The following is a 26,241-nucleotide window of genomic DNA, read 5'->3' as shown; positions in this document are numbered from 1 at the left end:
CCACGAAGACTTTTCTTAATTTTAGGAAATGTAAAGAAATCGTTAGGGCTTAGGTCAGGATTCTATGGAGGATGGTCAAGAATTTCTACTTTTTCCTGCTTCAAATACTCAACCGTTCGACGAGCGCTGTGTGAGCTTGCGTTGTCGTGGTGCAGGATGATGCATCGCTTTGAGTTAGATTTTCGAAGTTCGGCGATGACTTGTAGTAAACAAACTGTGGTATACCACTCTGCGTTAACCGTTCTACGATCTTCAAGTGCAATAGTCGCAACATGGCCGGTTTTTCCAACTCGGTTACTCGGTACTCGGTTGAACCTTTGAAGAGTTTTCTTACACCATCTGACGCGGGCCGCCTTGTGATCGTTGGAAAGCAGATGCGGTATCCAACGGCAAACTAGCTTTCTCACACCAAGCGCTTCATGCACAATCTTCTAAATGGTTGTCCCTGAGATGCCTAATAGAGCCTCTATCGCTCGATACGACACATGACGATCTTTGTGAATTAGTTTTCTCACAACAATTATGTTATCTTCAGTTAAGGTGGATTTTGGGCGTCCTTCGCGAGATTTGTAACTAACACTAGTATGTCCACGCTGGAATTCTAAATACCAGCGTTCGACAGTCCGCAGATATGGGGCTTCATCACTGAACACAGATATTAGCTCTTCAAAACACTGAAGCCGTGTCAGGCCTCTTCTAAAGTTGTAGAAAATTATTGCACGAACATTTGCCTTAGAAAGATTCATTTTCGTACGTAACCTGACAGATTCCAATCGACACTGTGACTAAACAATAGCATTAATCCTAATACTTTCAACTGTTTTGAGATTCAAAATTTAAACATATTCGAATATAGAACAGTTCCAAATTCAAAATTGCCGGGAAATATGGAAACGACAGAACTTAAAAGGCATGCCTTGTAACTAATAGACCATCCCGGCTCAGTCTTTAATTTGTTTTATTTTACTTCTTTATATTAAAAAGCATATTGAGAACTTATGCTATAGCATATTGCGCGTATAGCTATTCTTTAGGACAAAAATCGCTTTTATATTAATTCAGAGTAAAATTTTATGGTTTCAAAGATTTGAATTACGATTCAAAAAGGGAATGTGAAAATGTTTGGTCCTCTGTTTCATTACATTTTTTACGGGCGAAGCCGCAACAAGGTTTGCTTTCATGCGCATTAATATTCATAAGACCTCACAATAAAAGATTTTAGCCGGTTAATGTACCGTATAATCTTAAAACTGATAGGCTTATAAATGATTAAGGTTGTATTTATATATAGCGATACGATCACAATTGAGACCATAAATATACAATGATGAATTTTATTTTCAAAGGTGAATTAGAATATTATAATCGAACGAGAAAATCCACATATTCAAGATTTACGACCACGTGTTCGGGTTACGAAAATCTGAAGCGATTCCTCATACAATAAATCGATCGGCAAACTTCCGTTGGAATTCCGAACAATAGAACGTGTTTGTTAAAAGTTTCTTAACCTTTTTTGGTTTTAAACAACATGCCGTTCCGGGTGTGGAAAATTAATTGCAAGCTGCATTGAGAGGAAACCATTTTTTTTATTAGTACGAAAACAGGAGATAAAATGAAGACGACATTGGTTTATCACTTAAGTTTTTGGGTTTTGTCTTCAGTTCCATCCAATATGAAGTACATAATTACCCAAAGCTGACACCCCTTGACTTCATCGCCAGGCGCTGCTGCTAAGAGATGATTATGAAAACACAGTCGGACAAAAACTTGTAAAAGAAAATAAAAGTATAAAAAATGATCAACTGGCATTATATGCTATAAATTTAACGTTTCGTTTCTAGATCCGAAAGCAAAATGTATGTCATAATAAATACACATTTAAGCAATTTTGAAATCATGTGAATACAACCTTTTCTCTTAAGACTTCCATTTTGTCACTATGTTCCTTCGAAATTATGAAGTTAAGTCTATGAAATCTACGAGTTTTTACGATTTAATTCCGTGCGGCCATAATTATGTATACAGTAAATATATTACTTTTCGAAAAAACTACTCACATCAATTAAAATATTATATATACGGATTAAAATTAAAAAGTCGCTTTTAACTTGGACAACCAGATACCAGACAGTCACAAAAATGAATAAAACACATTTATTTTGTGTAAATCCTTGAATCTACGGCTATTTTCTTTGATTTATAAAGTGATAATACGGATTACTAGTATAGTTAAAGTTAAAAAAGACTTATTAGTTTCATACTTTAGTTTTGCTTTTAAATATAGTCGCACAACGGAAAAAATTACGCCACAAAGTCCGTTTTGTTTCGATATGTAAGAGAAAATACCTCGGATTCCGCGTTCCTTCTTATTTTTCTCTATAATAAACTATATTCTCTAACACATTATGCTAAAGTTTTTTATAAAAAACAACATTACAAATAAAATATTTTTTTACAGAAGGCTACTGTTTATTTTGAAATTGCTCAAATACTACACCTAATATAGTATATAAGGAGAGTTTACAATTATTCAGTATTACTAGAATATTAATAATCGCAAAAATATCATTAATACGAAAGTTAGTATTTTCTAAGTGTGTTGTGAATATTAGTTATTTCTTCATGCATTATCATAGCTAAAATTAACAAATTTTGACCATTTTATGTCGTTTAACTGGGTTTTCGATTATTGCGCAGGCGAAGCCGTGGGCCAAGCGACAATAAAAGCTATAATATAATTAAGAATGTTTATCAACAAACACGTCTTTTTCAGAAAATGATAAAACATGAAAATTTCAAACCAAAACTATACTATCCACAAACTTGAAGTCATACAATGTCTATCTACTCTTATTTTTATTTACTACAAAATAAGGAAAAGAAAATCGGCTGACGCATATTGTGGAAAAAGGTCCTGAACTGTTTTTTCTCTGCCTTTATATTTTATAGATTATTATATACTTTAAAGTACTTTTCAAATCCCTTAAGCAACTCTGAGAAAATTTTAACAGCTACACCGATTATTATAAATAACAAATCAAATAGTTTCAAATAGTTACGAGTTATAAAACTATCTCGTTGTACTTTCTCTGACTATCATAATGTTCTTTTGTATATACAGTATAAGAAGCATATTGGATTTTTGCCTCCACTAGTAACAAAAGGGGCTAGTTCATTTTTTGCTCAGAGAATCGGAATTGGAATTCAATATTACTAGTATTCGTATTTCTTAGCAACATTCGAAGCGCTATGTTTAATCATGTATTTGTATCTCCACAGTCGTGGTGTCCGTGCCTTTGGTGTATCTTATCTTTAATTTATATTAATGTTATTTTAATGTGCCTGAATACTTATTTCCAGGCAGCTTCACAAGCAACGTTTCAGGCTTAAAAGCTGGTGACGTCGTAGATTCCAGAGAGTGTACCAGTTGACTTCGGGGTGTTAGTTGTCGTTGTGGGATTCTGGATTTCTTTCTTGATGGTGTCATACTAGTCATACCATAATCTGGTCACCTTTATCATGGATCGCCATTTTTAGGTTGTAATAATAATAATAACCTGGGACATTATTCACATACGGCCATCCGATCCCAAACTAAGCAAAGCTTGTACTATGGAAACCAGATAACTGATATACTACATGTACTACTTTTATTTTGTAAATACATACTTATATAGATAATTACACCCAGACTCAGGACAAACAGACATGTTCATGCACATAAATGTCTGTCCCGAGTGGGAATCGAACCCACAACCTTCGGCGTGAAAGGCAAGTGTCTACCGACCACGACAACCGACCCGTCAAATCCCGTAATCTTCATCAGTGTTGATTTGTATATATTTATTTACGTCCTAAATGTAATAAATTGTTACTTAAACAAATGTATTATGAGAAATTGTTTGACATTAGAATTTTTCGTAATACTTAATCAGGCGGCTATTAAAACCTAGCCTAGCTGGCATATTAAAAGCGCGCTTTAATTATATATGTATAATATTATATACGGGTCTAAAAATCTAGCAAAATTTTAAATCACCACGCGTCTCTTACACGCCACGCTCGCGACGCGATCCCTTTTCTAATCAGTTGCCAATTAGATGGTTTTCTTTCCCTACACAAATTCAAATTTTAAACGCAGACGTATTTCTTTAGTAGAAATATTACACACGACGTGCAGACCTCATGGAATATTGTCGAAACAAAACAACTTTCTTAAAATCAAACATTAAACAGCAGTTCAACTGCTATTAAAAATTTATTTTAATAGAATAAGTAAATTCATTCTCATCTTTGTAAATAATTGACTTTCAAATATATGTTTATATTGAATTAATTTACAAATATAAAATTAAGCAGCACTTTCTTTGAATATTTCACTAAAATTACCAGTAAGAAATACATTTTACCTAAAGTTGTTTTAAAAAGAGCCGTGGCGGCCCAATGGCTACAACACGTTTTTCTTAATTGAGACATGCGGGTTCAAACCCGAGCAAGCACCGCTGTATTTTAATGTTTTTGATTCATGTTTGTTTTTCATCACGAGCTTCATATAGTCAAGAAATACATAGGGTGTAAATCTGCTACATGTGTCCACCAATCCGCATCGGAGCAGTGTGGTGGGAAGTCTAAGCCCAGCAAGACATTGACAGACTTTACTTTTACAGTTTTACGTTACTTTTATAATTTATGAGAGTAAACTACATCAAGATTAATTTCATTTTGTTTTTAAAATTAAGTTTCATTTACGTTATTTTAAATAAACTGTAAAGTAGAAGCATTCGTACAATATCACTTTGCTCGAAAATAAACAAGTTTATTTACATATCCTAAATTGATAAAAGTTTTCGATATCAATTTAAATGAATTAAATTAAAATAATTTGAATTGCCATGTTAAAGTATGGAATCAAATGTAAAGCTACCACTTATATTGATTGAGAAACAATTTTTAATTTGTTACTTCAAAAAAACCTTCTATTTGATGTCACTAGTGCAAGCATTGTATCACACACAAATCATCGTTATTGAAAATTTAACACAAACACACGTATACACACGTAAACACCTACATACCTTATACCTTCTCCTCAAAAGGGAGAGGAGGCCTTAGCCCAACAGTGGGACATTAACAGGCTGTTACTGTACTGTACTGTACTGTACTGTACATGTATATGATATCGTATGTTGAACTTTGAGCTTCTATCAACTGCTCCAAACGTTAACACGAACGATACCAAAAAAAGTTCTCAGTCCCAATAAAAAAATATCGTTTGACAAATAGAGGAAAAAAGGGTAGTGAACCAGTGTCTTTGTCTAATTATTTTATATAGAGAAACAAGTACTTCATTAAAAATATCGTCGCATATTTTCGCCGAACCTCTGAAACACAATGTAATACTGAATAGTTGAGCCAATTAATCCTTTTGTTACTTCATTAGTACAATATAATATTTTGGAGATTAACCAAACTATTTCTTTATATTAATTTAATTGAATGATTATTTTAAGATCATAATCTAAATGATTTGTGAACAATTTCGTTCTCACTGGAAAACTAATGGAACAGGGGATATCTGGGTCTTACTGACACTGAGTGTGATAGAATACCCTCTTCGTCTCCTGGGGAGTGCCGAGAGATCGCGTGCACATAGTATTATGTGACAATGTTAGTGAACCGAAATGTTGCATGGTTTTAATGAAATGCTGGCTTATATGCTTACGCGTTAAAGGTGTAAAGACGCTGACATAAAATTTCTTGTAACGCCAATGCCAATGGTTGAAGGTGACCACTTGCTATCACTCTTTGGTTGACTATTTGCTCGTTTATTTTCATTTTATATTTAATATAATGTACATATTTTATTATAAGAGCTACTTACGTTTTTAGTTTAGAAATAAAAATGACTAAACCCTCGTAAAATTCCTGAGCACAGATCATTAGCAAATATAAAATTCCCCCATTCTACCCTCAAAGCATACGTTTAACTCGCTCTGTTATAAAGGTTGAAAAGTTCAAGCACACATGAGTATAAATTTTAAAATAATGATCACTATTTTTATTACTATATTTTTTACCTTAAATTTCAATTCAAAAGAATATAGAGAGCGTATTCATTATATTAAGTAAGGTTAACTTATAACGCCTTTTCTCAAAAAATATTTATCATATATAAAATAAGTCCAAGATATTCGCTTCTGTATTAAGATTTCATGATGGTTAGTGATCTCTACCGTCCGTAGATATTGGCGTTATGTTCTTATAGCAACCATTTCTTACATCGCTAAGCGCCACGTGTAATATAGCTGAATAAAAGATATTAATAATAAGTTCACGTTCTTCTACTATTACAACTACATAAGCTGTGAGTATGAGCGACGCCTTCGACTATGCTGACGTCATTATTTATAATAATAAAAAATCACCTCGGGCTTATTTATCGTCATAAAAGTATATCTTAAAATATGTTTTAACTATCTAATAACATTAAGCCATAATTTACTCTTTTTAATATAAATAACGCTTTAAAACACTTCATCATCATCATCATCACCCTTTTCGCGTCCACTGCTGGACATAGGTCTTTCCAATGGCACGCCACTGAGCTCGATTTTCAGCTGCCAATCTCCAACCGCTGCCAGCTACCTTGCGTATACCTAGCTGGAGGGCGTCCTATGCTACGTTTGCCAAGGCGTGGTCTCCACTCCAGAACACGTCTACTGCAACGGTCGTCGGTTCTGCGACATATGTGTCCAGCCCACTGCCACTTCAGCTTGCTAATCCTTTGGGCTATGTCGATAACCTTTAAAACACTTCAGCTCACTCATATTAAAAAAACTTGTAGGATACCACCTCTAATAACGCAAACACACCGTTTTTCTGAACGAATTTATGAAACTTATACCGTAAAAATGATACGTTTTCGGGTTATAGCATAACTTACATGGATAATAATCAATCAAACTTGAAAGGCATTTAATTCGAGGGTTACAAATAAATTATAAAATAATAATCTATGTATATATGTAGGTGTATTTATATAGTAGCCACACGAGAGTTTGTTACCGTGCAAATAATGTGTAAAATTATATATACATTAAATAATTTCAAGTCGAGATCGCCCAGTGGTAAGAACACGTGAATCTTAACCGATGATTGTGGGTTCAAACCCTTAATTTCTGTTATAATTCATCTCGTGCTTTTCGGTGAAGACATTTACAGGCTGATACTGAACTGAACTGAATTTTAACAAACCTAATATAATATGGTGGTGAACACTTATCTTGTTTGTAAAAATTTTCTCTGAAAACTAAACATTATAGCAAAGTGCCCCCCCTACGTAACCCCGCTGCGTCTGCCTGTCCATTGGTCTGTCTGTCTGAATGCGATAAACTCAACTGATTTCACCAATAGATGGAGTGATTCATGAGGAAGGCTTAAGTGTTTCATCATTCTTCAGCCGCTACGTAACGTAGTATGGTACAGCATTAATAAAATATTATGATATTTAGAGTTAAACTAGCTAAGAAAAGCTAGGATTTTAATAAATACAATATTGTCGAAAAATACTAATAAATAAAACGTTTTATTAAGCAAGTCATTCATTTCAAAAGCATGTTTTATTTGAATAATTGAGTCAATAATTCAATCCGAAAATTCGATTATTTGAGTGAATGTGTGGGACGGAGCTAAAATATTTCAATGAGGTGTGAAAACCATCCAGGAGCATTGAATGCTTACATTTGAATGATTTTCAGCAATTTTCTAACGGTGCGTTTACCTGAAAGTAGCTGGTATTTTCTATATTGTTTCTAAAATTTCTGTTAATCGCCAACTTATGTTAATGGCTTAAGGTAATTATAAAAACTTTTATGGACAGCGTCCTGACAACACAAGAATTGCAATTTTTTCTTTTACGTGAAAAATAGTGATGTAATGAAATTGAATTATTAATAACCTATTCTGATTTATTCTAACTAGCCAAGATGGCATAGTGAACATTGTATCTTGACCGAAAATAGCGAATTCAAATCCAAGCCACAAATGACTTATCAGTTGTTGATTTAAATTGTGGCGAGTGCACAATGCGTCTAAACGCAGCACAAACATCACCTGATCAACTACGTCATTGATCAGGTGATGTTGCAGTGGCCTGATGTTTGTCGTCACACGTATGGATACACCCCTTCGGCAATATGGTCGCATGCGCATCTATTGTCCTCGCAGCGACGTCACACGCTTGACCACACCCCCAGCAAGATGGCCGCATGCATCGCTTTTGTTTTCGCCTAGGAGGAGGTCCCAAAAGTGGCAAGCACGCGTGGTGGTCATCGTGAGAGGGGAATGCCTATATAAGCGCTGTTGTTGTTGTTTATTTTTAATTAATTATTTCAATTATTTTTACTGTACGCTCTAATGTAAACATTGTTGACTTGTCACAATAAATAACTCTTAAAGTCTGCCGGAGTTTTTAATTGGTGGTTAAGCTACGACCCTCTTCAAAATGATACAGTAACAGTAGCAGCCTGTTAATGTCCCACTGCTGGGCTAAGGCCTCCTCTCCTTTTTTTAGGAGAAGGTTTAGATCTTATTCCACCACGCTGATCCAATGCGGGTTGGTAGAATACACATGTGACATAATTTCAATGAAATTAGACGCATGCAGGTTTTCTCTTGATGTTTACCTTCACCGTCAAGCACGAGATGAATTATAATTACAAATTAAGCACATGAAAATTCAGTGGTGCTTGCCTGGGTTTGAACCCACGATCAACGGTTAAGATTCACGCGTTCTAACCACTAGGCCATCTCGGCTTTTTAAATGGTACATTGAATCGGAATGAGCTACGAGCGTTCTCCTCCTCTCCTTCTCTTCCAAAACGAAAGAAGGCTTTAGCCCAGCTGTGGGACAATCATAATGAGGAATGATTTATATTTATAAAAACAAAAACACTAAAAAATGCAATTTACAAAACATTGAATTTAAAAGTTAATAAAAATCTCACTCTAATCCTTATATTCATTAACTTATTCATCTACGCGTTTAGAATTTGGAATTCCACGGTCACTCCTATGCCGAGGGCACGAGTCATCTATGATCTATCTATAAATATTTTCCGAACGGCCCGATTTTGTACATAACTAAGCCACTCAACTGCGGTTTCTATTTACATTTGCGGCTTGCATTTCTATTTATATTATTTCAACATTAACACTGGTTATAAATCATTTTATTACGAAATTTTAACGAAACAACATCGTTCGTTAGAATTTCGTAATAAAATCGTTTACTCCTTGTCATCATAAACGTCAGCATACTTAGTAGTCTCGCGTCATGACGAGTGTATTTTAAAAGCACACAATTAAGTTTATAATAGTAAGTAATATGATAATAAACCATTTTAAATTGTACTTATTCTACCAACCTTAGTTGTAGGTCGTGTAATATTAAAAGCAGCACTGTATCTACACTGGAAACAATGGACTGAACCAGTAAGGGGATGTAGGCTTCTATTAAATTTATCTAGACAACAGTAATGTACCAAAATTTAATGATAATTGGAAACTATCACTTAGCCCATTACCTATATATAGAAGAATTACCTAGAAAAGGAGGTCCTCCAGACCGATTTCGAGCACGACGGCCAATCTCAAGAAAGATTATCCAACTGCGCAAGACATATTACAGTGCACAAGTTTGTGCGCAAACACAGGTGCACTCTATTCCCTAGCTCTAACAATTAGATTTGACACGACCGGAAAGAGTTCCAAGGCACGGGAGTATACACTACAACCTTCCAAACTCCGGGCTGCTATTGAGAATTTTCGACACAAAACCTCAATAACTTTTAATTGGCCCGACCTGGGATATGCACCCAGGTCCTCCGGGTCTGCGGTCTAGACCAACGAGACAGTCATGAAAGAAAAGAGATAATGTCATCAACGCTAAGCACTGTGATACGTATTATTCATTTTTAATAATTGTGATTGTTTTATTAAGCCTGCTATAGAAATATTATTTTTGTGATTGTGAAACTTAAATTGTAAATGTGTAACTTCGTTTCAATTCTATCGAACCGCTATGTCTGACTCCCATGATAACACTCACGTGTCCGTCCCGGCCACCCTAACCGCCACATATAAAAAAATAGTCGAGTTTTTTTTTATACACTTTTATTTTTTGTAACGTTATCTCCAGTGAACCTGCTGTATTAAAATAGCGAAATAAACAGTTTTGGAAAACTGATCCCTTCTATATAGAAGATAAAAGTATGTTTGTGTAAGAGCGTCATTTTTAAAACTATAAATATAAAATATATTATTTAAGCTTCAAATACATCAAAGTTTTCTGTTGTCATCCTTAAAACTGTTTGGAGTCTTCTGAACTTTGTCGGTTCATAAGTAAAACAAACCGTCTATTTATATGCGCTTATCTCATGGTCTACAAGCTCGAGTATAATTTTGAAAAAAAAAATTCAGTCCCATAGGAACATACAGCAAAGTTTAATGTTGGTGAAACCGCGCGGGAGAGCTAGTATAGTATAAATGTCACACCATATGACTGTTGTTGGCGAGGTATGTGAGGAAGAATCTGTCAACGTCCACGCATCACTTGCCACTATAAAATACTTATAGTTGTACAGATGTTCTCATAACCGTTTACATATTTTCTCGGAAGCAATACGCTTAAATCGTTGTCGAGAACTTGAAGTTGGCGAGCATTATAATTAAAACAAGTTAACATAACATATGCATTTCTATATCTGTTTTTATTTATACCACAACATTTATAACAAATGAAATTTGGTTTAAGGGCTTTACTTGAGACCTTGAGCGCGAGAGTTATTTTTACAATATTAAGATGTTTGTGGATAATAAGAAACACACGTCCATTTGATAGTTAGTTTATTCAAGAGAGATAAAAAATTTAGATAATTTTTAACGATAAAGTATTTTTTTCGCCCACAACCGTTTTTTTAGTATTCAATATACAAAATAAGTTTTCTACTGCTACTATAATAAAGCAGTAGATATAAAATACTTTTAAACCTTATATATAAGGTGATATATATCGAAGCTTAAATCAAAATTTCCGAGATGGCCTAGTGGTTAGAACGCGTGAATCTTAACAGATGATCGTGGGTTCAAACCCAGGTAAGCACCACTGAATATTCATGTGCTTAATTTGTGTTTATAATTCATCTCGAGCTTGACGGTGAAGGAAAACATCGTGAGGAAACCTGCATTTGTCTAATTTCATTGAAATTCTGCCACATGTCTACCAACCCGCATTAGAGCAGCGTGGTGGAACAAGCTCTAAACCTTCTCCTCAAAATGGAGAGGAGGCCTTAGCCCAGCAGTGGGACATTAACAGGCTGCTACTGTAAATCAAAATTGATTCGTACGAATAATAAATCAAAATGTATGTTTCCATTCCTTACGATCACATCCCGATGTATTCATTCGCAACGCCACATTGTACTCGGATTGAGAAATATGCACTTTATTCCTCGGCGAATACCGGCTGGATAACGTATAATGCATGCGATCCTAGTATACCTATTTGTTCGACTTACGATTTTATATAAAAGAAATTGAAATCTTGTTCGCATATGAGAAATATGTCTGTCGGACTATACTGTGGGAGTAATATCGACACGCATCGATGAATCCAAAAATTTAACGTGATAATAGTTGATAAGGAAATAAATAATGTTGATGCTCGCTTTTAATTATAGTGTTGTGACCGCCAGGTTAGTCTGATTAGTAGCTCATTAGGCCGCTGAATTCGAGGGCCTGGGTTCAAACCATGAGAGTGAAGCGATAAAAAGTGCGTTTCTGTTTGTGCATGTCTGCTCAATCAAAATCGCTCAATAATCACGTTCTACTTTTTTCTAGTGTCCTAAATCCAAATGAGATAATATAGCATTAATTCGAATTTAATTCTTAGTATCCAGGGGTTGTTTAAAGCCAGTGGTAGCTTATCAAAGGGCCTACAACGGAAGTCTATTCCTTATAGTAACCACTGTTCCTCCCCTTACTGTTCTACTCTAAATATCAAAAATATCGTTTTATTATAATTTATTTCTTTTATTATACTACACAATAATTAAATAACTGTGTTAATTAATAAAGTTAATCACTAATTAAATTGTCTCTAACTTTAAGCAAAGACCTGTCAAAATAGTTAGTGAAGAAATCATAAAAAACAGACGTAACTTGTGTTGTTCAAATTCAATCCAATTAAACTTTGTAACTTAGAATTATAAATACTTAAGCCAATGAGCCTTGACGGCCTAATGGTGCGAACAAGTGAAACTTAACGGAAGATTGTGGATTTAATTCAGGCACGCACTGCTGAATTTTCATGTGCTCAATTTCAATTTCTCTGCGGGTGAAGGAAACATTGTGAAATGTGCCGTATAAAAATCTGCCACATGTTTACCAACGAACTGAGTAACGTGGAGGCTTCTTTCGCCTTGAAAAGGAGAGGATGTCTTAGTCCAGTAGACTAACACAGCAGGGACATATATATTGATACAAATTTGTATAAGAAAGACAAATGGTTCAAAGCCCTGGTAAGGGTTATCATATATACACTTTATAAGTTAATAAATAAATCATAGCTTTCGTTATAACATTTCGTTTTTTGTATGAAAATAATTTTGTTCGTGTATTGATAAAAATCGTTGTGCAAATGATATTTATTCTGTTTGCGACGAACGAATAGAGGGAAAAACCTTTAAGGAAAATTGTATGACTGATGTGTGACATATGACAACGTGATCAAGTGTCAATGTAAATTTTAGTCGTAAACAATTTTTATTGGGACAACTGTTTTGTTCAATTGACGACACATTTACGTTACGTTGACTGTCTCGTTGGTTTAGTGGCTAGACATGGGCTGCAGACCCGGATACCCAGTACTGGGTTCCATTCCCAGGCCGGGCCAATAAAAATTTATTGGTTTTTTTGTAGAAAATTCTTAAAAGCAGCCCGGAGTCTGGAATTTGAAAATCCCTTAAAACTGACCATGCTGGAAGAACTGCTCATGCATTTGCTCTCACACACGACTTGACCCAACTGGTTGATCAGCCCACCAGGATCCCAGACATTGATGGGCAAGCGCCTTCTCTACTGGATCTTCTGCTGACTTCTCACCCGGTGGAATATCAGGTCGTGGTTCAAGCTCCACTTGGTTCTTCGGATCACGGCCTTATATCCACCAAAGTGCCACAGGCCAAGCTGCCGCCTTCAGCGGTATGCAAACGTCGCGTTTGGCACTATAAGTCGGCGGATTGGGACGGTATGCGCCATTACTATGCGTCGGTCCCTTGGAAGGAACGTTGCTTCAGTGGGAATGACCCGACAGCTAGTGCCGCTGCTGTTGCTGGCGAGATCATGCTGGGAATACTACATTCCTAGCTCAGATCTCGTCAGTAGGAGTACGCGTAACCGTTGGTTCACTCGTGAATGTGCCGATGCTGTATCATCTAAGCAGGCGGCATATCGCAAGTGGATCAACGGCTGCATTAGCGGGGCATCTAACATTGACTCACTGAAAGCAAACTATAATAAAAATTCCAAGTCCTGTAGAAAGGCATACACGAGAGCGGATGCACAGCGCATTGTACAGATTGATCATGACCTTGTTTCGCATCCTAGGGGCTCCCGTAGCTTCTGGCCTTCTTGGTCAGAACCAAGTCTGTGCAAAACAATTTCTGCCAACCTTCGCTGCCACCGCTCAGAAATCCGGACGGATTGCTAGCTCATAGTCCGCAGAAGAAAGCCGACCTCCTGGCTAAACTCTTTGCCGACAACTGTGTGATCGATGATTGTAGTGCGCAGCCACCAACAATACCTTCATGTGGCCACACGATGCCTGACATCAAAATCAGGCAACGTGATGTGCGTGCGGAGCTGCAATCACTTGATATACGGAAAGCTAGCGGTCCCGATGGAATACCAGCCATTGTGCTGAAGAAGTGCGCGGCGGAGCTGTCTCCTGTGTTAACGCGCCTGTTCCAACTTTCTCTCTCTTCGGGATGTGTGCCGGAGGCTTGGAGAAGAGCTAATGTGCAAGCGGTTCCCAAAAAAGGGGATCGGTCTGACCCGGCAAATTATCGACCAATAGCTATCACCTCAGTACTTTGTAAGGTGATGGAACGGATTCTAAACAGCCAACTGATCCATTATCTAGAAGATCACTGTCTAATTAATGATCGTCAGTACGGGTTTCGACCAAAACGGTCCACAGGTGATTTTCTAGCGTACGTAACGCACCTCTGGGGTGAAGCTATCGACAAGCATTTAGAATCGTTGGCTGTCAGCCTCGATATCTCCAAGGGTTTCGACAGGGTCTGGCACAGAAGTCTTCTCTCCAAGCTACCGGCATATGGTCTGCCTGCTCAGCTATGCACCTGGATTGCCAGCTTCCTACACAAGCGTAGCCTTCGTGTTTTAGTAGATGGTTGCGCTTCACAATTCTTTGTAGTGAATGCTGGGGTCCCCCAGGGATCTGTGCTATCTCCCACACTCTTTCTTTTGCATATCAATGATATGCTCTCCCTTGGGAACATACATTGCTATGTAGATGATAGTACAGTGCATGGTGGATACCACAGACGTGCAGTGGCTGGGCGGGCGGAAACTGAGGAGAGGCGGGAGAATCTTTTCATTAAACTCGATAGGACGTTAGAGCTCATAGCCAAATGGGGTTCTGATAATCTTGTTGAGTTTAATGCCAAGAAAACACAGGTATGCGCTCTCACAGCGAAAAAGTCACCATTTTACCCTCATCCCTCCCTCTGTGGCACACCGCTGATGATACAAAGCAAAATCGCCATGCTGGGGATGGACGTTCGCTGCGACCTTAGTAGGGTTAGGGATTACATCGAGGCTATTATAAAAACAGCTTCACGGAAACTCGGAGTTCTGAACAAGGTGCGGCGTTTTTTCACGCCACAACAACTGTGCCTGTTATACAAAACACAGGTACGGTCTTGCGTTGAATATTGCTCGCACCTTTGGGATGGCTCCGCTAAGTACCTATTGGAGGCCTTGGACCGGTTGCAGCGACGTGCAGTACGCATTATTGGCGACGTAAAGGTCACAAACACCCTTGAACCTTTACAATTGCGTCGCGAGATAGCAGCACTGAACGCTTTCTATCGACTGTATCACGGCGAGTGCTCTGAGGAATTATTCTCTCCAATTCCTGCTTCCCCCTTCCTTCTTAAGTCCACGCGAGCTGGTTCTCGATGTCACTGCCTAACTGTGACATCAATTCCATCGCGCACAAAGAAATTTGGCAACTCTTTTCTTTGTCGCACTACCAAAAATGGAATTCCTTACCAGCTCACGTGTTCCCCTCCTCTTACAAGCCGGGTTCCTTCAAACGAGGCGTGAAGAGGCATCTTGCGGGCCGGCAAGGCGGTGACGGCTAGTACAGAACATTCTTCCCGACTGTACTGGCCGTCGTCGCGTTTGGACTCTACTACCACTTACCATCAGGTGGAGTAGTCATTTGCCATCCCGGACATATAAAAAAAAAAAAAATTTGGAAGTGTGTACAGAGCCCACCCGTGTCGGCGCACAAATTTGTGCACTATAATATGTCCTGCGCAGTTGGCTAATCTCTCTCAAGATTGGCCGCCGTGACCGAAATCGGTCTGGGGGACATTATTATTATTACATTTATGTTTTTCTTTTATAATATACTTAGGTAGGCAGATGAGCCACCTGGTGCTAAGTCATTACCACCGCCCATAGGCAATGGCACCGTAAGAAAAATTAACCATTCCTTACATCACCATCCGCCACCAACTTTCAGAACTAAAATATGATGTCCCTTGTGCCTCAGTGGAAACTCTGGCTCACTCACTCTTCGAACTACTACACAGCAATACTACGTATTGCTTCTTGGCTGTAAAATATGACGTGATGAGTGGGTGGTACCTACCCAGACGGGCAATAAGCCCTACCACCAAGTTACTTATAAATATACCACAGTATCTACGAAGTCGCAATAAATGGGTTTTCATTATTTAAATTCAAGAATACTTACGCTTCTGATATGAGCGCTCGTAGCTTACAAAACACCACCCCGAGGCTGTAGGGATACTGGTGCCAGTATACCGACAGATCGTTCGGAAGACCTGGAATTAAAAATATAATTATCAGCTATGGCTACTAAGGATTCGTTGGTCTTCTAGCGAGTGTCAAAGAGAGCATGTTACAAAATCATTCAAAACCTCATAATTATCAATTGAATCGTTCTGTGTTTACATCAGACCCTGAAAACAATACTCGAGACTTCGATTTTTAGTTCGTATTAATTTAAGAAATAAACTGTGATAATAATAATCTTCATGATTTATATTTAGAAATACATAATTTATTGATAAATTTGAAATGAAATCAGAAAGAAAATACAAAAAAGTAACGACAACCATATATTTATTTTGTATTTCCTATATTCATATTATATATTAATCCTATATTCTTGATCATATACTATATACTAACGATTAACGTTGACTGTTATATGTGTACGTGTACAATGTACCTAATATATAAAAATACTATATTACGGGTGATAGTTATTGATATATATAAATAACTACATATAAATCTATCACCCGTCCATTTTGCTTTAGAGAAAACAATATATTATGAAATTTGGATTAGTAGCAAAATATTCAAACACCATTTTTTTCACATTTATATAATTATATCTGAAAAAAAATGTAATTATATTATACAAATATACAATTATATTAAAAAAATGTAAATTGATATATTAATAAAAGTAAATATCCTGAGCTGAGTTTCTTTTGCCGGTTCTTGTCAGGTCAGGATATTACTTTTTCGAATCGGTCGTCGTTTCCAATTTACCTATCAATAGCTAAGTGTAATGCTGCTATGTTAAATAAAGTAATTTGATTTGCTTTGATCCACCCGCATTGGTGCTGTATGGTGAAATAAGGTCCAAACCTTCGTCATAAGAGGACAGAGAGTTAGCTCCGGAGTTGGTTATATATAGGCATATTATTTAGCTAATTGCTGGGCCCTAAAACTTAATGACTTTTGAGTACATTTTATACAAATTAATCCTTAAGTTTAAAGATAAAAACACTCTTTTGCCATAATTCCTAAGATCTTGTTTGTTTATTTTCAAAGCGTTCGCGTTTGCATTATCAGAATTAAAAATTTGAAAACTCATGTACATTGGCTGTATAAAATAAAATAAATATATTACGTAGATAATAACGTAAGTATCTGTTCATTAACCTCTACGCGACCTTCGCCCTTTATGTCCTGGGTGTTAAGATTTTCAGAAATCCAATTTTACCTTATTGTCTTCAAAGTGTAAGGAACTTCCTCTCAAAGTTTAAATTCTATAAAATGTATATTAAGAGGCGGGATTTATTTAAATAAAATTTAAAACAAAGTAAACTTGAGGGTTTACGTCGAAACTAATATGTTCAATTAAAACTATTTTAACTTTTTTATATATATAAAACAGTTTTTAATTGGAACAATATTTCTTGTATATTTATAAGATTATTACATGTCAAACCACAAAAATCAACGACCAACAAACAAAAATACTTTCACATTTATAATATTAATACGGATTTAGCCATCGCCACAGAAACCAAGAAAAAACAACTTGCTACTCGTTATTTAATTTATTTATAATTTAGGAAAGCTTGGAGCTAACATTCATTTTTAAATTTGAAATGTAAAAGCAAATAAGCAAACTAAAGATTTACAATTAACCGTAACAGCCTGTGAATGTCCCACTGCTGGGCTAAAGGCCTCTAAAATGAAAATTCAGTAGTGCTTGCCCAGGTTTGAACCCATGATCATCGGTTAAGATTCACGCGTTCTTACCACTGGGCCATCTCGGCTCACAATTACTCTTGGATTTACAATTATAGAAACAAAATATTTTAGAATACAGAAATCGACAAGTCACAATTTGAAGAATAGAAACATGCTATTTACATAAAAAGTACCGGCTTAGAATAGTACTCCCCCAATCTCATCCCGTGGGTGTCGTAAGAGGCGACTGAGGGACGGGGAAAAGGGGGGATGGGCAGCAGCGTCCCCCCTCCCATAAACATCTTACCCCCTACTGCGCTCGCCAACACGCCTGCCCAGCGCGGCGAGTATGGGCAAACCCCTCCCTTAATGGCAGATGCGTCCAAAAAAAGGCCCCCAGTTACCGGCAAGCCCGCTAGGCCCGACCAAGGTAGCGGTCGCGGTATCGGCAGGGCAGGGGGTGCTAAGAATCACCGGTTCACGGCAGGCTACCGTATAAAACGACTGAAAATGGCAACGTATAATGGACGCTCGATGAGGCTGGACCATCACCTCGCCGAATTAGAAGTAGAGTTAAGTCATATAAACTGGCATATACTGGGGTTATCTGAAGTCCGAAGACAGGGGGAGGACACGATAACTCTAGAGTCCGGTAACTTACTCTACTTCCGCGAAGGTGATAACCTCTCCCAGGGTGGTGTCGGTTTTCTAGTCAAAAAGGATCTCATTAGCAGCATTGTGGAAATCAGTAGTGTGTCGAACCGGGTAGCGTACCTTGTCCTAAAACTTTCCGACAGGTACTCCCTGAAGGTTGTACAGGTATATGCGCCAACTTCGACATACTCTGATGATGTGGTCGAAGCGATGTACGAGGACATCGCAAAGGCCCTCAACGACACCTCGAGGGCCCACTACAATGTTGTTATGGGAGACTTTAATGCTAAAGTGGGAGTACAAGATGCGGTGAATCGAAAGTCGGACCTTACGGCTTGGGCTGCAGAAATCACAGGGGGCAAATGCTGGTAAACTTTCTCGAAGCGCAGGGGCTTTTTTTGATGAATTCTTTCTTTCAAAAGAAGCCTCAGAGGAGGTGGACCTGGCGAAGCCCCGATAACGTGACAAGGAACGAGATAGACTTTATCATTTCGAATAAAAGGCACATATTTAGAGATGTTTCAGTGATCAACAGGTTTAATACCGGAAGTGATCACCGCTTGGTTCGAGGCACTCTAAATATCAACTTAAAAGCCGAAAGATCGAGAATGATGAGGTCTACTCTCCGACCTACCATGCTCCAAGCTGCTCAAGGCTCCGAAAAGTTCCAAATGGAACTTCAAAATCAATTCACCGCGTTGGAAACCATAAGCAGCATTGATGAGAGAACCGACACGCTGGTCAAAATACTGCAAAACACATCCCGCAAGTGTTTTCCGCCACAGAGAAGAGACAACGCACCAAAACTCTCTGCTGAGACACTCGAGCTCATGAGAAAACGACGAGAACTACCATGGTTTTTGTCAGATAAGGCCTTAAACCGAACAATAAAAACGCTGACGCGACGCGATCTCCGACGCTCCAATACCCGTGCCATCAAGGCTGCGATTGAGCAAAATCGGGGATCGAAAGTGTTCGCTCGCAAGTTTGGGAGGCCGCGTCTGACAAAACTTAAAACTGAAAATGGTGGGGTCGTTACCTCTAGGCCTGAGATTATCGGAGAAGTAGAGAGGTTTTATGGGCAGTTGTTCTCTTCAAGATCGGATAAACCCATGGGAATCAGTATTGATGACCAGCGCGCCCCTCTTATGCGCCATTACTCCGAGGAGCTCCCGGTCGTTGACCAAGGAGAGATTAGGGCGGCTCTAGAACAGCTTAAAAACAACAAAGCTCCGGGAGATGACGGAATCACAACAGAGTTGCTTAAGGCAGGCGGGACTCCGGTCCTGAAAGAGCTAGCAAGCCTCTTTAATTCCGTCATCCAACATGGCAAGACCCCGGAAACGTGGAGCGGGAGTGAGGTGGTACTGTTTTTCAAGAAAGGTGATAAAACCCTCTTGAAAAACTACAGACCAATCTCCCTCCTGAGTCACGTGTATAAGCTGTTCTCAAGAGTCGTCACGAACCGTCTCGCTAGACGACTTGACGAGTTCCAGCCCCCAGAGCAAGCCGGCTTTCGATCAGGCTACAGCACCGTGGACCACATCCATACTGTTCGGCAGATTGTGCAGAAGACCGAAGAGTACAATCAGCCGCTGTGTATGGCATTTGTGGACTACGAGAAAGCCTTCGACTCCATCGAAACCTGGGCAGTGCTCGACTCATTGCAGAGATGTCATATCGATTGGAGATATATCGAGGTACTGAGATGTCTGTACAACGCCGCTACAATGACTGTCCACATCCAGGACTGTAAGACGAAGGCGATCCAATTGCGCAGAGGGGTGAGACAGGGGGATGTAATATCCCCGAAACTGTTCACCAACGCGTTGGAAGACGTTTTCAAAACTCTGGATTGGACTAGGTATGGAGTCAATGTAAACGGCGAGTACATCTCACACCTTCGATTTGCCGACGATATCGTCATCATAGCAGAGTCGCTGGAACAACTCACCGAAATGCTGCGTAGCCTAGGCGAGTCTTCCCGGTGTGTCGGTCTCGGTATGAACTTGGACAAGACCAAGGTCATGTTCAATAGGCATGTCGTGCCGGGACCGATATACGTCGAGGGGAAACCTCTCGAAGTTGTTAGTGAATATACCTACCTAGGACAGATAATACAAGTCGGTAGGAACAACTTCGAGAAGGAAGCCGATCGAAGAATTCGCTTGGGATGGGCAGCATTTGGCAACCTTCGTCAAGTCCTCAAGTCGTCTATACCGCAATGTTTGAAGACGAAAGTCTTCAACCAATGCGTCTTACCTGCCATGACATACGGTGCCGAAACGTGGACACTAACTGCGGGACTAGTCCACAAATTCAAAGTCGCTCAGCGTGCTATGGAGCGAGCTATGCTCGGAGTATCTTTGAATGATAAGATTAGAAATGAGATTATCCGGAAAAGAACCGGAGTCACCGACATAGCTTGCAAAATTAGCAGGCTGAAGTGGCAGTGGGCTGGTCACGTATGTCGTAGGACCGATGGCCGTTGGAGCAGACGAGTCCTAGAGTGGAGACCGCGAATCGGCAAGCGCAGCGTAGGGCGCCCTCCAGCCAGGTGGACCGACGACCTTAAGAAGGTGGCGGGCACCAACTGGATGCGGAAGGCGGAGGACAGGGAGCTTTGGCGCACCTTGGGAGAGGCCTATTTTCAGCAGTGGACAACGATTGGCTGTTGATTGATTGATTGATTGATTGATTTACATAAATATATTTACATAAAATACAATGTATTGTCAGCAAAGTTGTCGCTTAGTTTAAGTTTATCGAAGAATTCTATTTGTTTTATTTCAAAATATTTAAATAATAAGAATGAATTCCTCAAATTGAAGTTAAACATAAATCAATATCCATTAAGGTGCGTCAAGCAGGTGTCGCAAAAAGGTTACGTGTGTAATCAATTACAGTTACGGTCGCAAGTAACTTTCGATAGATCGATAGATTATTAAATAATTGTACTGACGCATTGAAACTTTTACATTGTCAGAATTTCAATTTTTAAACCCACACACCTGAATAGAACAAAGCTAAGTATTGCTGTTTGATAGTAGAATATAGGTATGAGTGGTTAGGACACTGACAATGAGACATAAAGACCCACCACCAAGTCATTTAATATTCACATAGCTACAGAGAGAATTTCAATTTTTAAACCCATCTACAGCTGCTGTCTAAAATAAAATTAAAATATCCTACGTGGATAAAAAAAAAACAGAGATGGCCCAGTAAGACTGCATGAATCTTAACCGATGATCGTGGGTTCAAATTTATTTAATTCATCTCGTGCTTTACGGTGAAGAAAAACATCGTGAGGAAGCCTGCATGTGCATCCAACCCGCACTGGAGCAGCGTGGTAGAATAAGCTCCAAACCTTCTCCTCAAAAAGGGACAGGAGGCCTTGAGCCCAGTAGTGGGATATTCACAGGCTGTTACGGTACGTGGATAAAAACGTCAGTATTATGCTCATTAAACTCTACGTGACTTCTGACTGTGACTCTCCTCGATGATACACCTATATAATAGATACCAATGAGAATCAATAAACTAAAACACCTAACTAGTCCCTGTGGAATGTTAGTTAGGTACACTAAAATTGCTTATCGCAAAACGAATATTGTTGATGATAAAATAATGTTGGCTCAATGTAAGAGATATAATTAAACCTGCACCTGAATTGCAGCGTCGCTTTCGCTTATTTCTATTATTTATCATATAGCTTCGAGGTTATCCCACCACGCTGATTGAATGCGTGGTGCTAGAAATACATGTGGCAAATTTTTAGACGACACGTGCAGGTTTACGTTACGCTAATTAAGCACATGAAAATAACTAAGCCATCTCGTTGCTAAGAAACAATTGTATATTAAAGTAAAGTACATAAAAATAAGAATTTTAATAACAAAAATTTTGTAAAAATAGAAGTACGATGAATTCATCCGAATTAATATTAGAAGAGACGTTAAACATTAATTACAAATATTATAGCAAACATACATCCGATTGGTTTTTATTATTTTATTAAATTCTTCCAAATTTATCAGAATAAAAAAATTTACGAATATTTATTTACGTAGAAAAAATTTAATCAAAATTGTATTGTTCCGATAAAAATATCCAATTATACGGAAAAAAATATTCATCGTTTGCGAAGATCGAATTTCCTTTCAAATAAACTCAATTCATTTTACAATTTGACTTATCGCATTACTCAGTCTTTTGCAAAATATTTGAAACAAACTGTTGGGAGACGACAAATCATTTGAAAGGATTCAATGTTTTAATGAATACAAAATAAAGTCATTTTGAAAGTAAAATCTTGCGACTTTGGGAACACTTATTTCATGCTCAAAGCAACTGTTTTAAAACTAATTTCACGTCTACTACATAAAATCTTTATACCTTTATAAATAGCTATTGGTTAGCGCATATCACTAAAGCTTTTATTATGTTAATTTTTGCCGATATTTTCAACAATCGCCGTGACTTTTCAGCTAATTTAACCTAAATACTTTACTCCTTAATCACATCGTCTATTAGTGAAAATTGTGTAAAAACGCATTCAGTAGTTTTTTCAGGATTACGTATTCAGAAAGACAGACAGATAGACGTGGGAGACGGACTTTATTTATATACCGTATGTAAGGACGGGACTAGGTAAATAAAGTAGATGTTTAAGGTTTGAAGATAAATTTATTACTGCTCTCAATACCATGTGTCAGCTGCTTATATACTACACTACATGCCCTACCAAACAAAAAAAAAATGTTGGATACATTAACATTTTTTTTATCAAAATACAATATGAAAAAGTAAAATAAAATTGAATATAATAATAATTAAACAAAATAAAACAAATATGTAAACAAAGGTATAATAATGCAGTGCTGAAATTTAATATCAAATATCATAATAGGTACAGTCATAATCACAAGTCTTAATAAACAATATGTTTAATGATCATTCAACATAAAGTCTTGTCCTATTTTTATGAACAGTTTTTTCTTTACCATTGACTAAAATTACAACATTCGGTGATAAATCTTTAACAACTGTATATGGACCTAAATATAATGGATCAAGTTTGCTAATATTTTCATTTTTAATCAATACTAAGTCTCCTTGTTTATACTCCACTGGGTTTATACTTCTATCATATTTTATTTTTCTTAAAGTTTTACAATTTATGAGGTTTGTTTTAGCATCATTTTGTGACTTTTGTAACCGGTATTTTAGTTCTATTGCATAATCATCAAAATTGTAAATTGGATCTATTGTCGACCTAAGATTACTTGGTAAGTTACATTGTTTGCCAAACACTAATTCGTATGGAGTAAATTTTGTACTCGAGTGTACAGAAGTGTTATACGAAAAACACCAGTAAGGAATCCATGAACTCCATTCCTGACTATGACTGTTAACTTGCATTCTTAAATAAAATGTTAAATGTTTATGACTATTTTCAAGTGATCCTAAGGTCTGATGGTGGAAGGCTGTAGACTGTAATTGACTTATATTTAAAATTTTACAAACCTCTTCCATTGTAGAATTTATAAATTCAGTTCCTCTATCGGTCACGATCTGCCGAGGGATGCCATATCTAAGTATAAAATTATTTACTAGAGTTGTAGCTACTGTGCGCGCATCCTTACCTGCTATCGGATATGCCTCGACATATTTGGTGAGGTCGCATTGGAGCGTTAAAATGTAATTATAATTATTATCTCTTGTCAATGGACCTACCAAATCTAAATAAATCTTATCAAAAGCTGAATTTCCACAGTCCGTTATGGTCATAGGTTCTTTTATGGTATTTAAATATTTATAACGTTGACATTTACTACATTTTTTTACAAAAAGCTTAACATCATGCTCTAATCCTGGCCAAAAATATTTTTTACGAATGTTATTTAACATACGTCTTATTCCTGCGTGTCCGCTAGTGGGCAGGATATGATAATCGTTTAATATAACTCTTTTCGTATCGTCGTCTATAATTTTTGTAACTCCTTTAATTACGCATAAACGGGGTCCGGACCACTTACGCATTTTATTAATAACCTGAGCTAGCTCTTTAATTATTTGAAAATTATTCTCATCTTTTATTACATATAACGTATTTATTTTTAAATCGATACAAAATGATTCCATTTCCCTCACAGAGACAGCTCGTGTACACTGGGATTGGGTAAACAGTTTCACAAAAATTGTACGATTTGACGACGAGTATGCATAATCACCACGCTCTAATGATACGCATTTTTTAAACTTTCTCCATTCTTCTTCATTCACAAATATCAACTCCGTGTAATACTTCGGTAGTTTTAACATCTCTACAACTCTTGGGTGATCAGTCCAATCGTCAGTAGAAATATTAGAAACCGAAGTAGAATTACAAGGTTTTTCATCAAGCTTCTTCTTTTGTGCCCTTGTAAGTACTGATAAAATATGATCATTCATCGCCTTTAATTCTTCACTACTAATTTCTATGCGTGACAATGCATCTGCAGCTACATTATCACACCCTTTCACATAAGTAACCTTAAAATCATACTCTTCAAGTATTAGCCGAAATTTTAACAATCTACTGGAAGGATCTGTCATATTGTATAAAAATATTAAGGGTCTATGATCCGTTTCTATAATGAACTTTCGTCCATAGAGATACGGTCTAAAATATTTAACAGACCAAACAATCGCTAAAAGCTCTTTCTCAATCGTTGGATACCTACGTTCAGCTTTATTTAAACTACGACTGGCGTAAGCTATTGGTCTACGATCAGCATTACATAAAATCGAACCTATTGCATACCCTGAGGCGTCTGTCTGTAGTATAAATGTGTTATTATAATCGAAAATAGGATATTGTAATATTGGAGGGCTCATTAACATTTCTTTTAAAGTACTAAATGATTTTTGACAGTTTTTATCCCAATTAAATATTACATTTTTACGACATAAATCATTTAATGGAATACAGATTTGGGCGAAATTCGGAATAAACTTTCGATAATAGTTCGCAAAGGCTACAAATCGTTTGAGCTCGTCTACGTTTTTAGGAACCGGATAATTAATTAACGCCTTAATTTTTTCTGGATCTGGTTTAATGCCGTCCGCTGATACCACGTGTCCGAGGTATAAAATTTCTTTTCGAAGAAAATCGCACTTATCAGGATTTAATTTTAAATTAACTTTTCTAAGCCTTGTTAAAATATCTAACAAATTTTTATTATGACTATCTAAATTTCTTCCGAAACAAATTAAATTATCCAAATATACAAAACATTTATCGTAATTAAGTCCCGACATTGCTACTGTCATTAAGCGTGAAAATGAACCAGGACTGGTTTTCAAACCCATAGGCATACGGGTCATTTGATACTGGCCAGACGGTGTTGTGAATGCGGTATATTTCCTACTGTCAGCATTTAGCTTCGTTTGATAATAAGCTTGTGTTAAATCTAATTGAGAAAAATAAATAGCTCCTGAAAGTGAGTCTAATATATCACTTATATTCGGAAGGGGAAATTTGTCATGCATTATACAATCATTTAATTTCCGAAAATCTATCACTAAACGCCAGCTTTTATTATTATCTTCTGATTTTTTAGGTACTAATAGTACTGGGCTAGACCATTCGCTGTTAGCGGGTTCGATAATATCATTGGCCAACATTTTTTGAACTTGTTTTTCTATTTCATCACGTTGAGAAAACGGTAACCTATATTGTTTAGTATAGACCGGATTCGTATTAGCTTT

The 26,241-nt window shown here is 37.3% G+C and overlaps 3 protein-coding genes across 3 annotated transcripts in view; all 3 read right to left on the bottom strand.

Moving 5' to 3' along the window:
- The window catches only part of LOC126776693 (prolyl 3-hydroxylase sudestada1), a 382,982-nt gene that overhangs the window by 159,644 nt on the left and 197,097 nt on the right, over positions 1-26,241 (bottom strand). The window lies entirely within an intron of this gene.
- LOC126776707 (neuropeptides capa receptor-like) overlaps positions 1-26,241 on the bottom strand; it is a gene marked incomplete at its 5' end in the record, with an annotated part of 85,208 nt that overhangs the window by 40,466 nt on the left and 18,501 nt on the right. The window contains one exon of the mRNA XM_050499340.1: positions 16,070-16,160. Coding sequence (XP_050355297.1) covers positions 16,070-16,160 — 91 coding nt within the window. The remainder of the gene's footprint in view (positions 1-16,069; positions 16,161-26,241) is intronic.
- Positions 1-26,241, bottom strand: part of LOC126776699 (uncharacterized) — a 150,287-nt gene that overhangs the window by 121,345 nt on the left and 2,701 nt on the right. The window lies entirely within an intron of this gene.

The sequence above is a fragment of the Nymphalis io genome, chromosome 21 (genome assembly GCF_905147045.1).
Source record: "Nymphalis io chromosome 21, ilAglIoxx1.1, whole genome shotgun sequence".
Classification (NCBI taxonomy): domain Eukaryota; kingdom Metazoa; phylum Arthropoda; class Insecta; order Lepidoptera; family Nymphalidae; genus Nymphalis; species Nymphalis io.
Note: the sequence above shows the minus strand (reverse complement) of the source record. Positions and strands in the feature narration are given on the sequence as shown.